Source organism: Apodemus sylvaticus, chromosome 1 (assembly GCF_947179515.1).
Source record: "Apodemus sylvaticus chromosome 1, mApoSyl1.1, whole genome shotgun sequence".
NCBI lineage: Eukaryota > Metazoa > Chordata > Mammalia > Rodentia > Muridae > Apodemus > Apodemus sylvaticus.
The window spans coordinates 184,333,094-184,353,297 of NC_067472.1; the positions used below are offsets into that span (position 1 = coordinate 184,333,094).

Genomic DNA, 20,204 nt, shown 5'->3' on the forward strand with positions numbered 1-20,204 from the left:
AGGGAAAAAGGCTGCTCCACCCCCCTCAGAGCTCAAGGGCCCAGGTTTCCTCCCATCCTCTCCAGCGCTGCCTTCAAACGCTTCTTAGCTTTTGTACACCCTATGGGGAGTGGCCACCTCCACCTGTTCATCCCTGCTCTCAGGGCCAATATTGTTCAAGCTTCCCAAGTGAACTCAAAAAACACTCCTGCTGGTCCAGGGTTTCTTGCCTCTTGCTCTTCTTGATCGCAGAGAGAGATGACTATACTCAGTTACTGCTGCGTACCTGTCTCTCCCAGCTCACCTAGCATGTGGTCCTCTGTGTCCAGCATCATCCTTTCCCTCTTTCCAGGCTTTCACAGAGACACAGAAGAAGCGGCTGCTGTCCTGGAAGCAGCAAGTGCTGAAACTCCTCCGGACATTCCCTCGAAAAGCTGCACTGGACATGCAGAGCTACCGGCAGCAGAAGGGGTAGGTGGACACCTCCCTAGGCAGATGGAGTTGGCATGTGGATGCCTAAAAGGGTGACTGCTGTGTTCTGGAATAGGCCCTGCTATACTTACCCACTACAGAGTTTCTAGAAAATTAAGATGAAATACAACTTAAAAGGGGAAAAAGGCCAGATGTAATGGCACACACCTAATCTCAGCACTTGGGAAGCAGAGAGACTTGGATCTCTGAGTTCGAGAACAGTAAGGGCTACACAGAGAAAGCCTGTCTCATAAACACCAAAAAGAGAAAGGGAGGGAGAGAAAAAAAGGCTAATTGTGGTGTGGCACAGGACTTTAATCCTAGCACTCAGGAGGCAGAGCAAGTAGATTTCTACAATTTGGAGAATGAGGAGGTGGGAATTCATGGAAAGAGAGCTTGATTTGTGGAAAGGCACTGCCATTTGATTACCTTTCGGAAGAATTTAAGAGATGGGGGCCCTGAAGAAGAACAGGCCTTCAGTCCAGAGAAGGCTTCTTTAGGGGAACTGTATCATGGCCATTGGCAGCCACAGTGGGGCTTTGAATGGAGAAAAGAAGGAGCTTTTGCTTTTGTGCCGTTGGGCATAGAAGTAGGTATTAAGTAGATCCATGAACTGCTCTACAGCTGTTGGAGGGCCTGCAGGTCACAGCCCAATACTTACTCTCTCTCTCTCTCTCTCTCTCTCTCTCTCTCTCTCTCTCTCTCTCTCTCTCTCTCTCTCTCTCTCTCTCGGTGTGTGTGTGGGGGTATGCCCATGCCATGGTGCACATGTGAAGGTCAGAGGACAACTTTTAGAAGTCAGTTTTCTCCTTAAACCATTGGGGTTCCAGGGGTCAAACTCAGGTCATCAGTCTTGATGGCAAGCGCCTTTACCTGCCGAGACATCTTGTAGACCCACTGTATACAGCTCTCTGTCCCAGAGAGAAAAAGATATAAGGAATGTTGCCTGACTTCTAGAATAAAGAGCAAAGAAAGGCCAGGCGGTGGTGGTGCACACCTTTAATCCCAGCACTTGGGAGGCAAAGGCAGGCAGATTTCTGAGTTCGAGGCCAGCCCGGTCTACAGAGTGAGTTCCAGGACAGCCAGGGCTACACACAGAAACCCTGTCTCGAAAAACCAAAAAAAAAAAAAAGTAAGGCAGCTAGAGTCTGGTCCAGCTGTTAACAGTACAAGTGTTCGAGGGCCGGGGCATTGTGTGCAGAGAACCTGTCTGCTATACAGAAGGCCCTGGCTTCTGTCCCCAGCACCGCATGGATGCTCAAGTAGACCCTGCTCCTGTGCCTTTGCCTCCTTACCTGTATGCAGAAGGCTCTGAGGTCCCTTTTCACACCAGATAATTCTTTATTGAAAAGTGACATATGAACTGCTTTGAAGGGTACAAGGAAACCTCGCTGTGCTCCCCACCTCCACCTTGGGTCAAAAGAAACAGAAGTGTAGGGCGCAAGGATGATCAGAGCAGATTGCTGCTGTTCTGTCCTCCCTACTGGAATTGTGGAAAGGACAGGAGATAGGACCTTCTGTCTAAGCTAATAACTTGTACTCTGCTTTCTGGCAGCTGGGCATTTGGCTCCAACTCTCTCCCCATAGCTGGCTCTGTGGGGATGGGTGTGGCCCGGCGGACCCAGCGGCAGTTCCCAATGCCTCCTCGGGCTTTACCACCTGGCAGGATGGGCCTCCTGAGCCCTTCAGGCATTGGGGGTGTTTCTCCTCGACATGCCCTTACCAGCCCCAGTCTTGGGGGTCAGGGTCGACAGGTGAGCCAACTACTATCCAGGTGCTTCTGGGGTTGAGGTGGCAGTACCAGGGATGTATGTTTGGTCCTGGGCCTCTCCTATTCAACTTGACACTTTCTCTCCGTGTCCTGTGTAGAACCTGTGGTTTGCCAATCCTGGAGGCAGCAACAGCATGCCCAGCCAGAGCCGCAGCTCTGTGCAGCGCACTCACTCGCTCCCAGTTCACTCGTCACCCCAGGCTATTCTCATGTTCCCTCCAGGTGAGGTGCTTTGCCTCTGTCCTCAGTCATTCAGCCTGGCCAACCGCCTTAGTTGACTTTTGTCTGCTCACCTGGATTCACATCCACTCTCCCAGGTCTCTCCAGGCTGTACGCCATCCCCTATCTCCCTACATCTCTAGGGAGGCATTTTCTTTATATGTCCATTAAGTCTATCAGGGCTCTCTCCCCTTCACTTAGCTCCCCTGTTTGCATGTTTTTCCTTTTTTATGCCATGGTCTCAGTGTTGGTATTGATCTGTCACTATTTCTTTATAAGCTCACTTAAAACTCAGAAGGGTTTAAACTCTGAGGGGTCAGTGAAAGTTTTGTGGAAGAGTTGTAACCTGTCAGCCCACCTGACAGTTGTGTTATGTGAGAGGTCATGACCACTGGAACCAATAACTACACCTCTTAATGAGGTTTTGTGGTAAAAGTCTCTCTGCTCACATCAGCCTGGAGGTCAGAGGTCAGGAGGGTTGAGTGTCATGTGGCAGATCAAAACTATGCCAGCTCTGGATCCCTGCTTGACTGGACGAGGCAGGAGTGGCTTCTGGCTGGTGCACTCTCCCAGACTTAGACTAGGCATGGCATCTGTGACAGTGAGCTACTCTGGACAGGTCTTAGATTTGGAGGTGAGATAAATTCTTGCAGTCAGAAACTTTATAGCCAGTAGAGTTTGTGAATTGATGAAATACTGTAGGCCTCCATTTGTGGCCTCAGAGATGATCTGTCTGTTCATCTTAGGGTGGGTCTTAGCACACTGTAGGGCTATTTATTGTGTAGATGGTATTGAGTGAATGGGTGTGCCATGGGTGCAAAAGGGTTCCAACACGTGCCAGCCCATTAGGCAGCCTTCTTATACTTGTTGGGTGGAGCCTTTCCTGATACTCATGAGAAGGGTGCTCAGATGTGCTCTCACCTCAGCAGTCACCACTCAGCTATAAAGAGTGTCCAAGTTCATAGCTTGTTTTTTAGAGAAACAGGTCTCCCTGGGACCTAACTTCAAGGTTGGGTGACGGGTGAAAATGAGGTTTAAGATAGGAGCCAGATCCTAGGAGTACAGCTCAAAAGCTCAGATGTCCTGAGGTGAGTCAAAGTACCTAGCCATCTCCGTGGTACCTGAGCTCTGGTGCAGGTGCTAAAGAGGTCTTTTGAGAACTACTTTGAGTGTCGACAGGCTCCATAGCTGCTGTCCTGTTTTGTGCCACCTGTTGAGCCTGCTTGGATTGCATTTTGTCTGCGGGAACAAGTCCAGGTAGGCACAGGAAAGACTTTAGCTTAGCTTTACACCAAGCATAGAGAGTGGACCATCAACCAGCAAGAAGCTGCCAGTGTCTGCCCAGACTGCCCAAGGCAACTTGAGTCTCTGTCCAAAATACTCAGCACCTGTGTGTGGCCTCCAAGAACACTCCCTTGGCTTCATATCACTTCCTCTCTGAAAAATCTGGCCTTTCTGCATTACCCAACTCCTACCTACCTTGGCTGTCTCCCTGTCTGCGTTGTGACATCCCTAGGCCTGTCTTTGTCTCTTCTCAGCTATGTCTTCCACCCCCTTTGTATGCATGCTTTCTGGGCTCTTTATCCTTGGCTCCAACCCCATGCCAGCAATCTCTGTCTCCCAACCCTTCCCTCTTTCCATTCTGGTTGGCCCTCCCTTGACCTCCTCCATTCTCTTCTCTCCCACTCAGATTGCCCGGTACCTGGGCCTGACCTGGAGATCAATCCTACCCTGGAGTCTCTGTGTCTGAGCATGACAGAACACGCCTTGGGTGGTGAGCATTTCCTCTTCCCCTGACCTAGCTCCCACCTACCCAGCATCTCCAGCTCTGAACCCAGCAACTTGGAGCCATCCTGAGGGTCCCCAGGGGAGGCCAGACTCCAGGGAGGGTCCGCCTGGGATAACATGCTATGTGAGTGCCTTTGCTAAGGACTCCCACCAGCTCCTGACCTTCCTCCCTTCCTCCCTTTCTCACCACAGATGGGACAGACAAAACCTCCACCATCTGACGGGACCCACAGCCCAGCGCACCCATAGGCTCCCTGGGCGGCGGGCGGGGGCCATCCCCCAACAGGCTTCTTCTCGGCAGCGAGAGGGTGGGCTGGCGCAGCTATACATTCTGATATTTTTCTACTCATCCTCTTAACTTTTGTTTAACATTGGCACACGCCTTGCTCACTCCCAGGCCCATTGAGGGATCTCAGCTGAGGCCGGGGACAGAGAGGGCAGCCAGAGGCAAGGACTGGCCAGACTGCCTGCCCCTTCCCTCCCGAATCCCCCACTGGCCCCATCCTACCCTTGTCTCCTTCCGACTGCTGACACCTGTCCTTCCCCAAGAGAGCAGACCTCCTCAGAGACAAACTGACAGCTGCTTTGTGCAGCCTGCCCTTCAGACACATGACAACGGGAATGAGCAGTGTGGACAGCCTGCTCCACCAGTATGTCACTGGAGAAGAGCCCCTCTCCCTTACCCCCACCTTCTTCATTCCTACCATTCCCCTGGACAGGCACCACCTTCCTTTTTTTCTTGCCCTGTTTATCAGAGGTTCTCTACAATTAATTTCTTAGGCCTATTTAAGATACATATTTATATAGTTCTTAACGGTTTTTCTCTGATCATTCCCTGTCATTTTTAGAATCCCCAGGCCTCTCTCTGAGCCAGGACAGTGGCAGGGGGAGCCTGAACTTTATGAGGAGAGGGCAGAGCCCCCTCCTACAGACCCCCCTGCCCTTCCCCATCCCAACCCTGGCTCCCAGATGCAGAGGTTGAAGGTGGGCAGCCCCAGGCCCGCAGTGAGGTCAGGAAGTCTGTTGCCTTAATGTCCCTTTCCCCCACCAACATAACCCTTCTCTGTTCCCCAGGTCTGTTGGCAAGACTTGTGGGTAGGAACCAGGGAAGGGGGAGTGTTCGGTTTTGTTTTCTTGCCTACACTCTCTGTCCACCTTTCCCACACCCATTATGTCATGACCTCATGTAAGTGGAACACTATATCATAACCCAGAGGTGCAGCCCAGCCTGAGTCACATAAACCCTCTACTCCCTGTTCTTGATGAGGGCTGGTGCTGGGGCCCAGGTGGAGGGAGGGAATTTGGGATTCAGGCTGTGGGGAAGCCAGGGTCCCCTATTCCAAACTCCTCATTCCCCCTCAACCTACACCCTCATTGGGACATTCTCAAGCTTTTCACACGAAAAGGAAAAAATGTTATTTTTAGATACATTTTATGAATAACTTTTGTTATGAATATGGCTGGTAACCATTGTGTATGTTATTAAAGATACAAAATGTTGGGAAAAACAAAACCAAAAAAAGAAAAAAGAAAAAAAAAAAGGAAAAAAAGAAAGCCTTCCCTGTACTATCAGCCCACCCCCCCAGACCTTGCCCCTGCCTCCTGGTCTGTGGACCTCCCCTGCTTTGAGCCCAGGGAGGGAGAAGAAGCCAGGGGGTAGAGTGGCCCTGGGGACCTGCCTGTGGTCCCCACCACCTCTCCCAGTGCCGGGCTGGGCGGGGTGTCAGGTGTATTTATGTACCTCTTGCACACTCATCAACCTATGCAAGTCCCCACCCCGGCCCTCCAGGTTTCTGTGCCTTTGCTCATTCCCCCCTCTTAACTCCCGGGCTTCTCCGGCCCCTCCCACTAACAGTGGGAAGTGGGGTGAAAGGCCACCTGTTTGGAATAAGCAGGGTGTCCCTCATGGGACCCTCACCTCCACAAGCCGGTCTAGTCTTGTCTTGTTCACTTCCCATCAGGGTGACTGACCCTGCCTGGCACTGGAAGGTGATGAGGGATACCCTCCCCGAGAGGGAGGCGAGAGCTTCCCACCACCTGACAGCAGAGTGCAGAACGCAGGCGGCCTCACTCTGACAGGCAGGACCCTGACCCTCCTACCCCCACACCCTACGTGGTTTCACCCTACCCTGCCCTACCCACTGTCCCCAGCCCCACTGGCAGAAATCAGCTTTGAGTAACTGTACATTTTTCTCGCTGTTGGAGAAGACTTATTTGTTGGAGTTTCAATTGTTAATGGTCTGGGCTTATTTTGGAAAACAAAACAAAACAAAAAAAACAAAATAACCAAAAAGACTCTAATTTTTCCTGTGAATCCGTGGGGATCCTTGAGCACTTTGGGCTGGGGGGTGCAGATGATGTGAACGGGAACAGAGACTTTGGGAGATGAAGTCAAGAGAAGTTAGGTTTATTAACAGCAAAGATTGAGGGGTAGGGACAAAGGCTCACAAAACAGGTAACTAGAAAAGTGCTTCCCTGCCCTAAGAATGGTGTCTGTGCTGATCGCATTAGAAGGCCTTGAGGCTCAGTCACTGTCACTGTCAGCCTCACTGGAATCAGAAGCTGCAGCTTCACTGCCATCCTCCTGAGCCGAGTGCTCACTGCCACTGGGGAAGGGGCTGGCACTCCGGCTACGACTCCTGCTCTGGCTGCGGCTCCGCTGGCCATCACCATCACTGCCACTGTCCGAGTCATTGTCACTGCCCCTGTGGGCCTGCCCTCTGTCCTCATCATCAGAGTCTGCATCATCTTCTGAATCAGCATCACTACCGAAAATCTCTTCTTTGTCCCGGGCAGCACGAGCTTCATCCTCGCTGCTTTCATCCTCACCGCTGCCACTCTTGTCACTTGCCTCATCCCTGTCACCCTCCTCTCGGTCACTCTCACTGCCAGAGTGTTCATCCTCGCTGCCTTCCTTCTCACTGCTGCTGCCCTTCTCCTGTTCCTCATCTGTGAGGAAGTAGGGACTGGTGAGATTCCATTGCCCACCCTCCCAGGGCTCCCAGGATGTGACTAGTCCTTTACCTGAGCCCCCAGCTTCTTTCTCTTCAGCCTCCATCTCTTCCTCCTCCTCTTCCTCTGGTTCGTGGTTTTCCAACTGGGCCTTGCGTGCCTCCTGGAATCAATCAGCAAATTGGGAAGAAGATGAGATAGGATCAGACCGCTCCCACTAGACTCCTTTTGGGTATCCTGGGCCAGTAGAGCTTACCTGGGCTTCTAATTCCTTCTCATTCATGTCACGGTGTTTGACGACAAGCAAGGCATTGGTACCTGACTGAACTCCAGCCTTGGCCCGGCGCTTACTGAGACGGACCCTGCAGTGGACAATTGCAGAAGGGGAGTTAGGCTCCACTGGGACTAGTCTGCACCTGGTTCCCTATCTATATTTGACCCAGAGCATGCCAGAAGACAAACATGTGAAAGATGCTATTATGGGTTTGATTTACCCAACTTTTAAGTTTTCTGGGGTTTTTTTTTAAGATTTTAAGTGAATGGGTGTTTTGCCTGCATGTATGTATGTTGCGTTGTGTTGTGTTATAGTACCCCAAGAAGCCACAAGATGGCATCAGATTCTCTAGGGAATTGGGATATAAACTCAGGTCTTCTTAGAGAGCAGCCAGTGTTCTACACTGCTAAGCCATTTTTCAAGGCCTCTTATCCAAAGCATAAAAACAAGAAAATGGCAAAATTTTGGGTTTCTGGCTTTTAAGTAAGAAAGCAGTAGACTGCAGCTGGATTGTAGTACTCACTAGAGGTGGTGTTACTCTGCCCATTTTCATATCTCTAGCCAGACAACAGGATCAGAGCCATATTGAACAGAAACTCAAACCACAACCATAAGTTAGCTTTCAGCCCTCATAGAAAGGTTCTGAGGTGTCACTTTTGCAGTTGTGTCAAGTATTTAAAACCTGCTGAAGGGGCTATAGGAAATAATTCAGTTGGTAAAGTGCCATGGTAGAACAGGAAAGAATAACTCTTCCCCCAAGTTATCCTCTAACCTCCACTTGCATGACATGTCATGCATAAATCTATGCACACAAAAGAGCAACCAAGGAAAACTGGTTGCAACCTCTGGCTCCAGTATGTACACGTATGAACATAAACACATCATATAAAAAAAGCTTATTAAAACTATTGAAGCCGGGTGGTGGTGGTGGTGCACGCCTGTAATACCAGCACTCTGGGAGACAGAGGCAGGCAGATTTCTGAGTTCGAGGCCAGCCTGGTCTACAGAGTGAGCTCCAGGACAGCCAAGGCTACACAGAGAAACCCTGTCTCGAAAAAAACAAACAAACAAACCCAAAAAAAAGTATTGAGACCAAGAATGTATCTTACAGGAGGGAACTTGCCTATCGTGAGAGAAAAACGACTGCATAATACAGGGAAAAATTGCATTATGTGAAATTTTTCTTTCTGGTTTAAGGCACTAGGACTAGAGCCAGGCCCAGCCCACATAAACAGGCTCCTGCTGCTCTCTTAAACATAACAAATCCTTAGGTACAAATAACTTCAGGAAAGTTCTTGTATGGTCTTTAAAACATAAGCACACACACACAAAGGTCCAAACTCATGAAACAGTGCGGAGTACCTGGTCTCCAGCTCATTGTAGTAAACACCATCACCCTCTCTGAAGATGAAGAAATAGTTCTCCTCGTAGCCTTTACTGGCCTTGTTCTTCACATTCCAGTTGTATTCCCGAGCAATCTTGTAGTCATACCTGGGAAGAAGGTAGAGTCAGCCCACTGCTCCCTGAGGAGTAAAGGAGACATACTTCTGAATTCTAAAACCTGGCCCTGAGCCTAACCAACCCACTTACACATCATCTGGTGCATAGTCCATCTCTTCCTCTTGGTCCCGCTTTCGTTTCTTTAGTGTCTCTTCCACAGGCAGAAAATATGCCACAAACTGGTTCCCTTCCTCATCCATCATGCCCCTGGCGTTGGGGAAGAATAGAGTGTAAAGGTCGAAAGCAAAGAAAGAACAAGGCTGGGTGTGGGGACACAGGCCTATACATTCTACATTCCAGTGACTGAGGCAAGAGGAATGCAAGGAGCCTAGAGGTCAGCCTGGACAACAGGATCAGAACCTGTCTCACACCCAATACAGAAGAGGCAGCAAAGAGCACACCAAGGTAGACAGCAGGGCTACAGACCTGATCATGGCCTGAGACATCATCTCTAATGCAGCCGCCCCACTTGTGTCCTTGGGGGCTGGGTCTGAGTCAAAAATGACCTGAGCACATGGGTTGATCCACATCTGGAAAATAGAAATAGACTAAAGTTAGTAAGGACTCGACAGGCACAAGTGGCTGCCCCTGCCTCCCACTGAGTCTGACCTTAAAGTCTGGGAAGACAGGCATGACCTCCACTGGTGTCACTCGGGGCTTGCTGTAATGCTGGGAGATCTGATAGAACAAAAAGAGTGAGGAAGAAGAAAAACCTGAGACACACTTTTGTCTCTATTCTATTCCCCCAATTACCGATTTCTGGGCATCTTCAAAAGTCTTTTCAATGGCTGTGATCTGGCTGTCCCTGTCTTTGTATATTTCTTCCTCTGTGAACTGCTGCTTCACAGAAACCCCAATCCTGGCAATGAAAGAAAAATGTCATTAAGAGCCTCTGGACATCCCTAAAGTCTTGCTCGCTTCCCTTTGCCACCTGTTACTTACTTGACTTCAGGCTTCTCATTGGAGATGCCGTATCTGTTGAACTCAGTGGAGATATACTCTGTCTTACGCATCCACGGCACCACCTTTGCATGCTGCTGGGATCTAAAGAGGAAAACAAGGCACCTCAGGGTACCATGCTTGGTCAAGTCCACCCAGTATCTAATGGGACCACCTCACCTCTTGGAGCTGGTGGGAGCCTGAATCTCCTCTTCCAGAAGCTTCTCATCAGCAGGATCCAGAAGAACTAGGGGGTGAGGGGCAGGAGGACCATGAAGGATACCCAGGCCTGGCCTTTGCTGGCCTAGAGCAGACCCTCCCTGTCTCCCCACACACCATTGGGATCGATTCGGTAGGTGTCAGGGTTAATGAGATCGATGGTGACCCCCAGATCTGGCTCAGTCAGGAGGTCATGTTTGTGCTGTTTCTCCAAGGAAGTTGCTTTGTACTGAACAAACCTGGGTGGGAAAACATGCCTGTTACACTTTTATGATCCACCCTCACACCCCAACATGCTCCCTTCCTAGAAGCTAAGCTTCTGTGGAGAGGAACTCAGAGTGCAGTGTCCAGCATTGGCAGCTTCTGAGTAAGAAGGGTATTGTATGCTGCTTTCTCTATTAGTAGTTACTGGGCACCTCCTATGTGCCAGTCTAAGGGAGGTTGAGGCAATGAAATAAGCAGTCCTTGCCTTCAATGAACTATCTTTTAGTAGTTTTTCCATTCTTGAGTTCAGTCTTACCTGTTCTGGTCGAAGGGGTAGGTGATGAACTTGGGGTCAAATGGGATGTCAGGAAGGCTATTGCAGTACTTGACTCGGCAGACCACTCCAGACCTAAGAAAACAGTGGCCCAGAACTAGGTCTCGCAGGCCTTTAGAGATGACTCCAGCAGTTAAGAGCGAGTACTTATCCCGCAGAGGACCTAAGTTTGGTTCCCAGCGCCCACGTCAGGCTGCTGACAGCCGCCTGTAACATCGGACACCTGTGACCTCTGTAGCAGCTACACAGACATGCACATACTTACACATCTAATTAAGATAATACAGATGGCTGAAGCTGGTGGCACAGGCCTTTACTCCCTGCACTTGGGAGGCAGGCAGATCACGGAGAGTTTAAGCTAGTGACGGTTTACACAGTGAGTTCCAGGCCAGCCAGCAATACAAAGCGAAACTTATCTCAAAAGGAATAACAGTGCCACACCAGCCTTTGGGAGGCAGAGGCAGGCGGATTTCTGAGTTCGAGGCCAGCCTGGTCTACAGAGTAAGCGCCAGGCCAGCCAAGGCTACACAAAGAAACCCTGTCTCGAAAAAAAGTAGTAACAATTTTAAAAACAGCCTCAGGCTGACAAGATGGCTCTGCGGCAAAAGCGCCTGCTGTCCATCCAGCCTGAGGGCCGGGGTTACTCTCAGGCCTGTGCCTCTGAGGGTGGAGGGAAAGCGGCGCTTGGCTGCCACTCGCAGCAAAACGACAAACCTAGGCCTGCCTGTGCACAGGGAAGCGCAGAAGCGCAGTCTGCGCCCCTCAGTCTCGAAAAGGCCCCGCCGCCCCAGCGCGCTGTCCCGCCCGCCCGCAAGGGCAGCCCGGAGCTCACCTCTCGGGCAGGGTCCGGTGGGAATTGGGCCTGGATTCGGGGAGAGAGAGAGAGAGAGATGTCGGGAGTTTGGCCTGAGTGGAAGGAAAGGTCCCCGAACTGCTGACGGGCTGCTGCCTTAACGCCTGAAGCCAGATGCTCAGCCCTGCGGAGGGGCTGAGGGCTGCGCCTCCACTCCCTCCCCTCCCTCCGGGGGGTTCCGAGACTGGATCGCAGGGGCCCGGGAAGCGACCTGGAGGCCCAGAGGGACCGCCCCGTCGTCGGGGGGCGAGCGCTGCGCGACGTCGCAGGCGACCTGAGGCAGGAGTGACGTCTGAAGCAGACCCCCTCGGCCTAGACCCCAGCTTGCGGCTCACGAAACGAAACGGCAGGTGACAGGGGCCCACCTGTGGCCATCTTCCCGCTGGGCCTGGGTCTGGATGGTGGGCGCCATCGCGACCAGGCGACGGCGTCCTCGCTGGCCGCGGGCGGACGCTGAGGGGCGTGCCGACTCTGAGAGACGCCGGACCCCAGGACAGGCTCCCGATGACTCCGGGCTCCGCGGGGAAGGGTGGGATCAAGGGGACCGGCGACAAGGGCTCGGCGTGACTGGAGCAAAAGCGTGGACTGCGTCGGACACAGACTCACGGCTCCCGCTCCGACTGCTACCAAGACGCTCAAGACTGGACAGGTCGCGTCCGGCCGCAAAGCCTTCAGGGAAATAGAGTGCGGTCAGCCCCTCAAAGCGATTGGCGAGCTGTGAGTGAAGGGGCGGAGCTGTGAGAGAACTCCTCTCATGATTGGTGGAAAGATATTTCACTCGTGGCCTCGATTTGGGAGGGCGGGGAAAAATGCATATCCTCTCCTCCCATTGGCTAAACCATCGGTGAGGCGGGGCTAACCAGGAAAGGGGGCCAGCCAAATGAAGGGGCTGAGGCGCCTCCGGAGCAGACGCGCTTGTGACGTGTTTCCGGTGTTCTCGCCGAGGAAAATGGCTGCGCCCCAGCCGCAGGCTGCGGCGGTTTCCTCTGCTGCCGGTGTGTCAGGTCCGGGTTCTGCCGGTGGTCCGGGTCCCCAGCCACAGTCGCAACCGACACAACTGGTGGGCTCTGCCCAGAGCGGGCTTCTGCAGCAGCAGCAACAGGACTTCGATCCTGTGCAGCGCTACAAGATGCTCATTCCACAACTGAAGGAGAGTCTCCAGGTGACGGGCGGCGGGGAGCGAGAGGGGCTGGCGGGCTGGCTCCGGGGAGGTGCGCCGCGGCGCTGTGTGTTGGAGGAGGACGACAAGCAAGAGTAGCTGTGTGCGGGTGTTGTGTTTGTGTTTGACCAAAGTGAAACTCTGGAGAGCCGTAGTGGTGGCACGCTCTTAATCCCAGCGCTCGGGGGACGGGTCTCTTGAGTTCGAGGCCAGCCTGGTCTACCGAGTGAGTTCCAGGACACCTGAGGCTGCACGGAGAAACTGGGTCGCGAAAAACTAGATGGAAGGGGGCGGGGCGGGGGTAGATAAACAGTTCTGGTTAAGTTCTGTGCAGAAGTCCGGCCTAAGTGCCATTTCTGTCCGTGATGACTAGGTAAAGGGTATGTCCAGAAAGTTATTGGTGAGAATTCCAAATGAGAGCAGGCTTATTGGAAAATACGGGGCTGGAGAGATGGCTCAGTGGTTAAGAGCACTGACTGCTCTTCCAGAGATCCTGAGTTCAAATCCCAGCAACCACATGGTGGCTCACAACCATTCGTAATGAAATCTGATACCTTCTTCTGGTGTGTCTGAAGACAGCTACTGTGTACTTGTATAAATAAATGTTTTTTAGAAAAGTCAGGCAGTGGTGGCGCACACCTGTCCCAGCACTTCGGAGATAGAGGAAGGCAGATTTCTGAGTTCGAGGCCAGCCTGGTCTACAGAGTGAGTTCCAGGACAGCCAGGGCTACACAGAGAAACCCAGTCTGGGGGGGGGGGGGAAGGAAAGAAAGAAAGATGCGGAAAGAAATTGCTATGGGGGTAGTAGTGAACTTTAATCTCTATCAGGATGGAGGTGCAAGCCAAAAAGGCCTGTTGTGAATTTCAAAAAAGACTTGATCCTGCTTGTTTGCCTTCATTTCCTGTATCTTACTTGTTCTCTCTTAATGTCCTTTTAAAACTAGACTTTGATGAAGGTTGCAGCCCAGAATCTGATTCAGAACACTAACATTGACAATGGACAGTAAGTGAATCCCCTCTTCTCTACCTCAGCCATAGAAACCCTCCACTGATGCCCCACCCCCTCCTTTTAAAAGCCTGCCTAGATCCCTTGGGCTTTAATATCTTGGTGGTCCCTTGATTGTCTACATATAGATGCTGGTGTTTCAGATTGAAGCCGGGTGGCGCGAGCTGGGCAGGGGTGGCACACACCTGTAATCCCAGCACTTGGGAGGCAGAGGCAGGTGGATTTCTGAGTTCTAGGTCAGCCTGGTCTACAGAGTGAGTTCCAGGACAGCCAGGGCTACACAGAGAAACCCTGTCTCAGAAAGAAAGAGAGACAGAGAGACAAATAAATAAACAAAAACAGATCGAAAGTCACTTCCCTTCTCACACACTGCTTTCTCCCTGGCTGTAGGAATTGCAGTGACGGACCCATACAGCGCTTTGACAAGTGTCTGGAGGAGTTTTATGCACTCTGTGATCAGCTGGAACTCTGCTTGGTGAGAAACTCCCTAGAGACATTGTGACTAGGCTCCACTTATAGCCACAAGAACAGTTTGAGATAGTGTCACTCAGTAGCCCAGGCTCTCCCAACACTGGGTCTGTAGACCAAGCAGGCCTCCATATTCTGAGTGCACTGAGGTCACACGCACGCACCACCAGGCCCAGCTTCAGTCAGCCAGTCGCTCATTGGTAGCTTTCTCTGTGCCAGACATATGCTTCAGTTGAGGCTAAGTGCAGAGCTTCTAGTTGAGTGGAATGACGAATACAAGACAGAAGATGGACAGCTCAGAGTGGTCATGGTGACACAGCCTGGACCAGAGTGGTTGAGCTCTGTAGGGTGAGGAAGCCCAGAGCATGTGGAGTAGGGAGAAAGTGACTCACGCAGGCTGCTGGTAGAACGTGGAATTCCACCTGACAGTCTGGCCAGAAGGGCAGCAAGGACAGGGCCTGAGGGGACAGTATGGGGACTTGTGCTCCGTCGCTCGGGATGGTCATGCATGAGCTTGAGGCTGTGGCTTCAGCTGTTTGGGGTGGGGCAGAACCCGAGGAGACTTGAGTGAGCAGGTCAAGAAGCAGGCGTGATAAAGCCTGGGCCTGGACCTTGAGAGATGTGGCAGCAACAGTGAGGTTGGACAAGTCTGATTCCTAATACCCACACTAAAAAGGTGGGTGTGGCAGTGTATACCTGCAGCCCAGTCCTGGGGAGGTAGGGATAAAGGTGTGTCAAGCTCAGGAGCTAACTAGCCCAGCCCAACTGGCTAGCCCCAGGTCCTGGTGAAAGATCTGTCTTAAAAAACAAGGGTAGGGAGAGTAAGTCTTGAGAAACAACATACCAGGTTGACCTTTGGCCATGCATCCTCAACCAAACACACACAAATTCCCTTAGCTAGCAAGCCTGCAGACACTGTCCAGTCCCACTGCTTAAGAGGCTGAAGCAGGAAGGTCAAAGTTCAAGACCTGACTGCTGACTTGGTGAGACCCTGCTTTAAAGGGTAAAGAAAGGAGCTGGGTGTTGGTTCCCGTCTGTACAATCTTGGTTTTGTTTTTCTTTTTTTAAGATTTATTTATATGTAAGTACACTATAGTTGTCTTCAGACACTCTAAAAGAGGGAGTCAGATCTTGTTATGGATGGTTGTGAGCCATCATGTGGTTGCTGAGATTTGAACTCAGGACCTTTGGAAGAGCAGTCGGTGCTCTTAACCACTGAGCCATCTCTCCAGCACCAGTCTGTACAATCTTGAGAGGTTGATGCAGGAGAATTACCATGAGTTCCAGGCTAGCCTAGGCTAGGAGCATTAGGGCTAAGAGAACGGGGGACTTAGTTGAGTGGTAGAGTTTAACACAAGTAAAGCTGGAACTTCAATCCCCAGCACCACATCACACTCACTCACTTCCCTTTCGGCGTGTCAGTAGAGTCGCTAGAGTGTGGTAGGCTGGGTCTTCCATGTGTCAGAGAGTGGTAGGGGATTTGAAGTCAGAACTTTTTTTTGGAGGAAATAAGGGGCACTTTAAGGATGCCTCAGACTAGCAGGTGGTGGCACACGCCTTTAATCCCAGCTCTTGGGAGGCAGAGGTAGGCGGATTTCTGAGTTCCAGGACAGCCAGAGCTACACAGAGAAACTCTGTCTTGGAAAACCAAAAAAAAAAGATGCCTGAGACTGGAGGTGGGAGCCCAAGGAGGCTCCTGGTCGCACTGTGAGGAAGAATCAGGGGCAGAGCCTTGGAGGCTTGGCCAGGCCCAAACCCTGTTCCTGGGGCTGTGGTTGGAATTAGGAAGGGTGGGTCTTAAATGATGTTTCTGGAGCTGTAGAAACTTCACCCTCCAGATAAAGACATAGGAAGTAAGGGTGGCGATGTGAACTCCTTAGGCAGACACATTGGGGGCTGGAGTAGGACAGGATAGCTATACCACTAAAACCTCCCAATCCTTGCCACCAACCTTCAATTATACTGTTTATTTTTTAAAATGAGGTGAATTTGTTGCATAGCCGAGGCTGGTTGTGGGCTTCCTGGCCCGCCTCTCAGCTGGGAGTATTGGCATGTGCCTGTCCTGCCCCCACGCCTGGCTCTTATCAAGGTATGCCAGCCTCAGCAAGCCTGGCCAGCCATGGGAAGGACGGGTTTTGCTGCAGGCTGGCACACCGTACAGCTAAATGGAGTTTTGTTGCAAGATGGTGTTACTTTGGCTGGATTAGGAGGACTACTCCTACCAAGGGAGTCAGCTCTGAGACAAGGACTCACAGGAAGCCTTCTGGGGAGGTGATGGGAAGCTAGGAGGGACCTGAGCAGTGAGGAGAGCGGCCGCCTTGGGGGAACCAGGACCGAGACAGCTGCTAGGTGTGGTGCCATCAAGTAGACGGGGTTTAGTTAGGACAGGAAAGACAGCTAACGTCCAACAGTTAGCACTTAGAACCATGGAGCATTGCCCGGCGGCGGCAGCGGCAGCGGTGGTGACCGCACGCCTTTGATCCCAGCACTGGGGAGGCAGAGGCAGGCGGATTTCTGAGTTCGAGGCCAGCATGGTCTACAGAGTGAGTTCCAGGACAGCCAGGGCTACACAGAGAAGCCCTGTCTTGAAAAAACAAACAAACAAAAAAAAAAACCCCAACAACAACAACGTAGCACTTACTCCTGTCTCACACATCTGTCACCCATGCTCACCAGGCACAGAAAGGTGATTATCCAACCCACTCAAGGACCTGGGCTTGGCATCATACTTGGGTTTTTGTTTGTTTGTTTTATTGCATTTTATTGTGGTCAGGGCCCGCCATTGTGCACACACTGAGGTTGGGGGACATCTTACAGTAATTGATTTTTTCCTTCTACTATGCAAGTCCAGGGGAAATAGAACCCGGCTTGATAACAAGCGCCTACCTACAGACCACTGTCTGACCGCTCAGTTGTTGCTCTCCTGATCCCAACCCTCAGGAGGGTGCAGCAGCACAGCACAGTGTGAGGACAGCCTCGGCTACATAGCAAGTCCGACTGAGCAACAGCAAAAACGCTAAATAACGGAATCCCGGGGAGAAGCAGGCACATGCTGGACAAGCCAGGCTGGCTTTGCCCATCAGTTTCGCCCCAGGTTGGGGGAGGGGAGGCTGCAGGTCCTTGGAAGTGAGGCTGTTGATGTTCTCTTGCCTGCCTTCCCACAGCGCCTGGCCCACGAGTGCCTTTCACAGAGCTGTGACAGCGCCAAACACTCTCCAACACTGGTTCCCACAGCCACAAAGCCGGATGCAGTGCAGCCAGACAGCCTGCCCTACCCACAGTACCTGGCTGTCATCAAAGCCCAGATTACCTGTGCCAAAGACATTCACACTGCCCTGCTGGACTGTGCCAACAAGGTCACTGGCAAGACTACTGCACCCTCAACTGGCCCTGGGGGCAGCCTCTGAAGTCTGGCGGGAGGGGCAGAGAATGAAGTATGGCCTGAGGCAAAACTGGTGGTTCCTCTTGCTGATTTATTCGTCGTGCCACAGTGATGACCCTGAAACCAGCAGGGGGCAGCAGAGACTCGCAGCCAGCACAGGGCTTGGCTCGACCCTGCCTCTGTTGCCTCCACCCACTCTGCTCCCTGACCTGGAGTGGACCTCCCGCTGGGCTGCTGATGACCTCTGTTCTGGGGACTCATCTCCCACCTGGCCCCTTAGACCTTCCTCAGTCCGACCCAGTGTATGGACTCCTTTAACCCAGATTCCTCCAGTCCTGCCTTTCTCTCTACCAGGTCCTCTTTTGTTGCCCCAATGCCTAACAGATCATATTATATAAGAGGAACCAAAAGGCCTGGGTTACCTGGGGCTATGGAAGGGACTTTGCTCACAAGCGAAGTGCATGAATGTAGGCCCTGACCTCAGCACACACAACCTGGGAGAAGTTTGGATCCGCATTGGACCCCGCGTCAGCAGAGCAAGGGGGGAGGGCATTGTGCAACTTGTGGGGAGGCCTGCTCAACAAGACTCCTTGGTCTCTATATTTTTAGCTCCAAAGCAGAAGTGAAAAGGCCCCAGCTTGAATGAATCATGGGTTCTGGGGAAGAACCCAGCTCCTCCGGGAAGCAGGCCCTGGGGAGGGGGCTTCAGGGAGGGTGGGAAGGCCCCGGCCTGTGGGCCTGGACAAGTGCTAGAGGGACCAACCCAGGCTCAGCTGTTGGTGTGAAAGGCTAAGATGACAGACTGGTTAGGGAACTGCCCCACCCCCATACCTTACGTACCCTGGCTCCCATGTCACCAACCTGTGGCCTCATGGATGAACCCTGTGTCTGCAAAAGTCCTGAGACTGTGGAGACCTCCATGATGTACAGGAGCCCAAACCATCACAAACTGGGAAACCATCAGAATGAGAGTGTGTGTGTCTACGCTGTTCAGGCCTTCCTCTCCCTGTCTAGCTTCAGTGCCGCTGCATGGTCTTTCTGCAGGGAAGTTGTGTTCCACCAGTTTGATCTTGGGCCTAGTTCCTTTTCATTTGCAGTTGTAGAGATAGGGTCTCTCTCCGTGGCCTGGGCCAGTCCGGGCTACCGTGTAACTCATAACACCTGCTCCAACTTGGCAAGGACTGCAAGTATATGGGGTGGGGGGGCCCTGTGCATGGACGTAAAGACAGCCTTTTAGGCTGCACGGTTGTCTCCTGTCTGGAGGTACAGGGGTTCTCTTGCCATCCTGTTGCTTGGCCCTCACCACATTCCAGGCTGGCCTAGGAGCTCCCAGGTGGCTTCCTGTCTTCCCCTCCCACTTCACCAGACAAGTGTTGATTACAGCTGTGCACTGCAGCTGCTCTCTGGTACAGTATGGTTCCTTTTCCCTGCCCTTTACCCCACAACCCAGTTTTATCCCCTAATGCTAAATAAACAAGGAAGAGAGGAATTAAGAAAATCCCTCAGGGCTGGAGAGATGGCTCAGCGGTTAAGAGCACTAACTGCTCTCCCAGAAGTCCTGAGTTCAAATCCCAGCAACCACATGGTGGCTCACAATGAGATCTGACAACAACGCCCTCTTCTGGTGTGTCTGAAGACAGCTGCAGTGTACTTACGTATAATAAATCTAAAAAAATAAAATAAACCAAAATTGCCACTACAGTGCATTACCATATTCATCTTGAGATAGGGTCTCCTTGTGTAGCGCAAACCAGGCTTGAGTTAGGACCTCCCTGCTTCTGGCTCCCAAGTCCTAGGACTATAGGGTTGCACCGCCATGGGCTTTAGCTACACTTACAAAATGCCTTAATGTCTTGAGGTGGAGGCAAGAAAACTGCAGGTTCAAAGCCATTCTGGGTGAGATAAAACCAAAGCCAAAAGAAAAGAGCCAAGCCTCCTTCAGCACAACCCAGGTCCTGTGTGGTTAGCAATGAGCTATGTCCCAAAGCGATGTGTTAGACTCATTGTGGGTCTTGTCACTCAGGCACCCAACACAACATCTCCTTGACCATCCTTTTGTTTCTAGAAGCAGCTCAGAAATTAGTAATCTGGCATACACCTGAAAACAACCTGATCCTGTCCAAGGCAGAACATGTCAGTTTCCAGCCAGGGGCTCACTATAGACTGGCTGGGATATGGCAGTTGTGGTTCAAGAAGACAAGTCCAGCTGGCCCCTCAGGGTGATGCCAACATATTACATGCAGGTAGGCATGGCACCCAGAATACAAAGCCTAACTGCTTAAAACCACATTCTGGGTGACAACAGACCATGGAGTGACAGGTGTGTTTTCCACCAGCCCACACCACACGATAGAAGATAGATAAGCACCAATTCATATTCATTCAAAAAACAGGGCAGCTTTTGAGCTGAAGATTCTAAGGATGAACAACACAACACGGTACATGATCCTATACTTCCAGCACGCGGGAAGACCAATACAAGTTACGAGGTCAGGCAGGGCTACATAGTGAGGTCCTGTCTCTAAAGAGGAAAAAGGAGATGGGTGTCTGGCCCGTTGAGGTGGCTCCGTGGGTAACCACACTTGCTACCAAGCCAGTTGACCATAGTTCAATCCCTCAGGCTTGCATGATGGAAGGAGAAAACTGACTCACACATGCTGTCTTCTGACCTCCACACACATTTTTA

At 51.8% G+C, this 20,204-nt stretch overlaps 3 protein-coding genes across 4 annotated transcripts in view; 2 read left to right on the plus strand and 1 right to left on the minus strand.

Moving 5' to 3' along the window:
* Positions 1-6,524, plus strand: part of Samd4b (sterile alpha motif domain containing 4B) — a 39,376-nt gene extending 32,852 nt beyond the window's left edge. For both annotated transcript variants that reach the window (XM_052167607.1, XM_052167611.1), the window contains exons 9-13: positions 332-450; positions 2,006-2,204; positions 2,320-2,443; positions 4,131-4,214; positions 4,421-6,524. In XM_052167607.1, the coding sequence (XP_052023567.1) occupies positions 332-450; positions 2,006-2,204; positions 2,320-2,443; positions 4,131-4,214; positions 4,421-4,449 (555 nt within the window). In that variant the 3' untranslated portion in view covers positions 4,450-6,524. The remainder of the gene's footprint in view (positions 1-331; positions 451-2,005; positions 2,205-2,319; positions 2,444-4,130; positions 4,215-4,420) is intronic.
* Positions 6,525-6,614: 90 nt separating this feature from the next.
* On the minus strand, positions 6,615-12,183 carry Paf1 (PAF1 homolog, Paf1/RNA polymerase II complex component). The gene is made up of 14 exons (XM_052167618.1): positions 11,869-12,183; positions 11,483-11,512; positions 10,633-10,725; positions 10,230-10,351; positions 10,074-10,140; positions 9,897-9,998; positions 9,708-9,813; positions 9,564-9,632; positions 9,381-9,484; positions 9,045-9,161; positions 8,817-8,945; positions 7,437-7,542; positions 7,253-7,343; positions 6,615-7,177 (listed from the first exon to the last, which is right to left on the minus strand). Exons 1-14 carry the CDS (start codon positions 11,913-11,915, stop codon positions 6,753-6,755), a joined length of 1,608 nt encoding a protein of 535 aa, XP_052023578.1. The 5' UTR covers positions 11,916-12,183; the 3' UTR covers positions 6,615-6,752.
* Positions 12,184-12,412: 229 nt separating this feature from the next.
* On the plus strand, positions 12,413-17,588 carry Med29 (mediator complex subunit 29). The gene is made up of 4 exons (XM_052167631.1): positions 12,413-12,665; positions 13,607-13,665; positions 14,059-14,143; positions 17,301-17,588. The coding sequence occupies exons 1-4, from the start codon at positions 12,453-12,455 to the stop codon at positions 17,541-17,543; spliced, it is 600 nt and encodes a 199-aa protein (XP_052023591.1). The 5' UTR covers positions 12,413-12,452; the 3' UTR covers positions 17,544-17,588.
* Positions 17,589-20,204: the final 2,616 nt, after the last annotated feature.

Bases quoted from the DNA above. Each gene is read 5' to 3' on its own strand.
- Paf1 (XM_052167618.1), bottom strand. From the start codon at position 11,915: ATGGCGCCCACCATCCAGACCCAGGCCCAGCGGGAAGATGGCCACAG. The intron at 11,513-11,868 runs GTGGGCCCCTGT...CCCCGAATCCAG, and splicing joins CAGCGGGAAGATGGCCACAG to GCCCAATTCCCACCGGACCC. The intron at 8,946-9,044 runs GTAAGTGGGTTG...CCTTCTTCCCAG, and splicing joins GACTATGCACCAGATGATGT to GTATGACTACAAGATTGCTC.
- Med29 (XM_052167631.1), top strand. From the start codon at position 12,453: ATGGCTGCGCCCCAGCCGCAGGCTGCGGCGGTTTCCTCTGCTGCCGGT. The intron at 12,666-13,606 runs GTGACGGGCGGC...TTTTAAAACTAG, and splicing joins AACTGAAGGAGAGTCTCCAG to ACTTTGATGAAGGTTGCAGC. The intron at 14,144-17,300 runs GTGAGAAACTCC...GCCTTCCCACAG, and splicing joins ATCAGCTGGAACTCTGCTTG to CGCCTGGCCCACGAGTGCCT.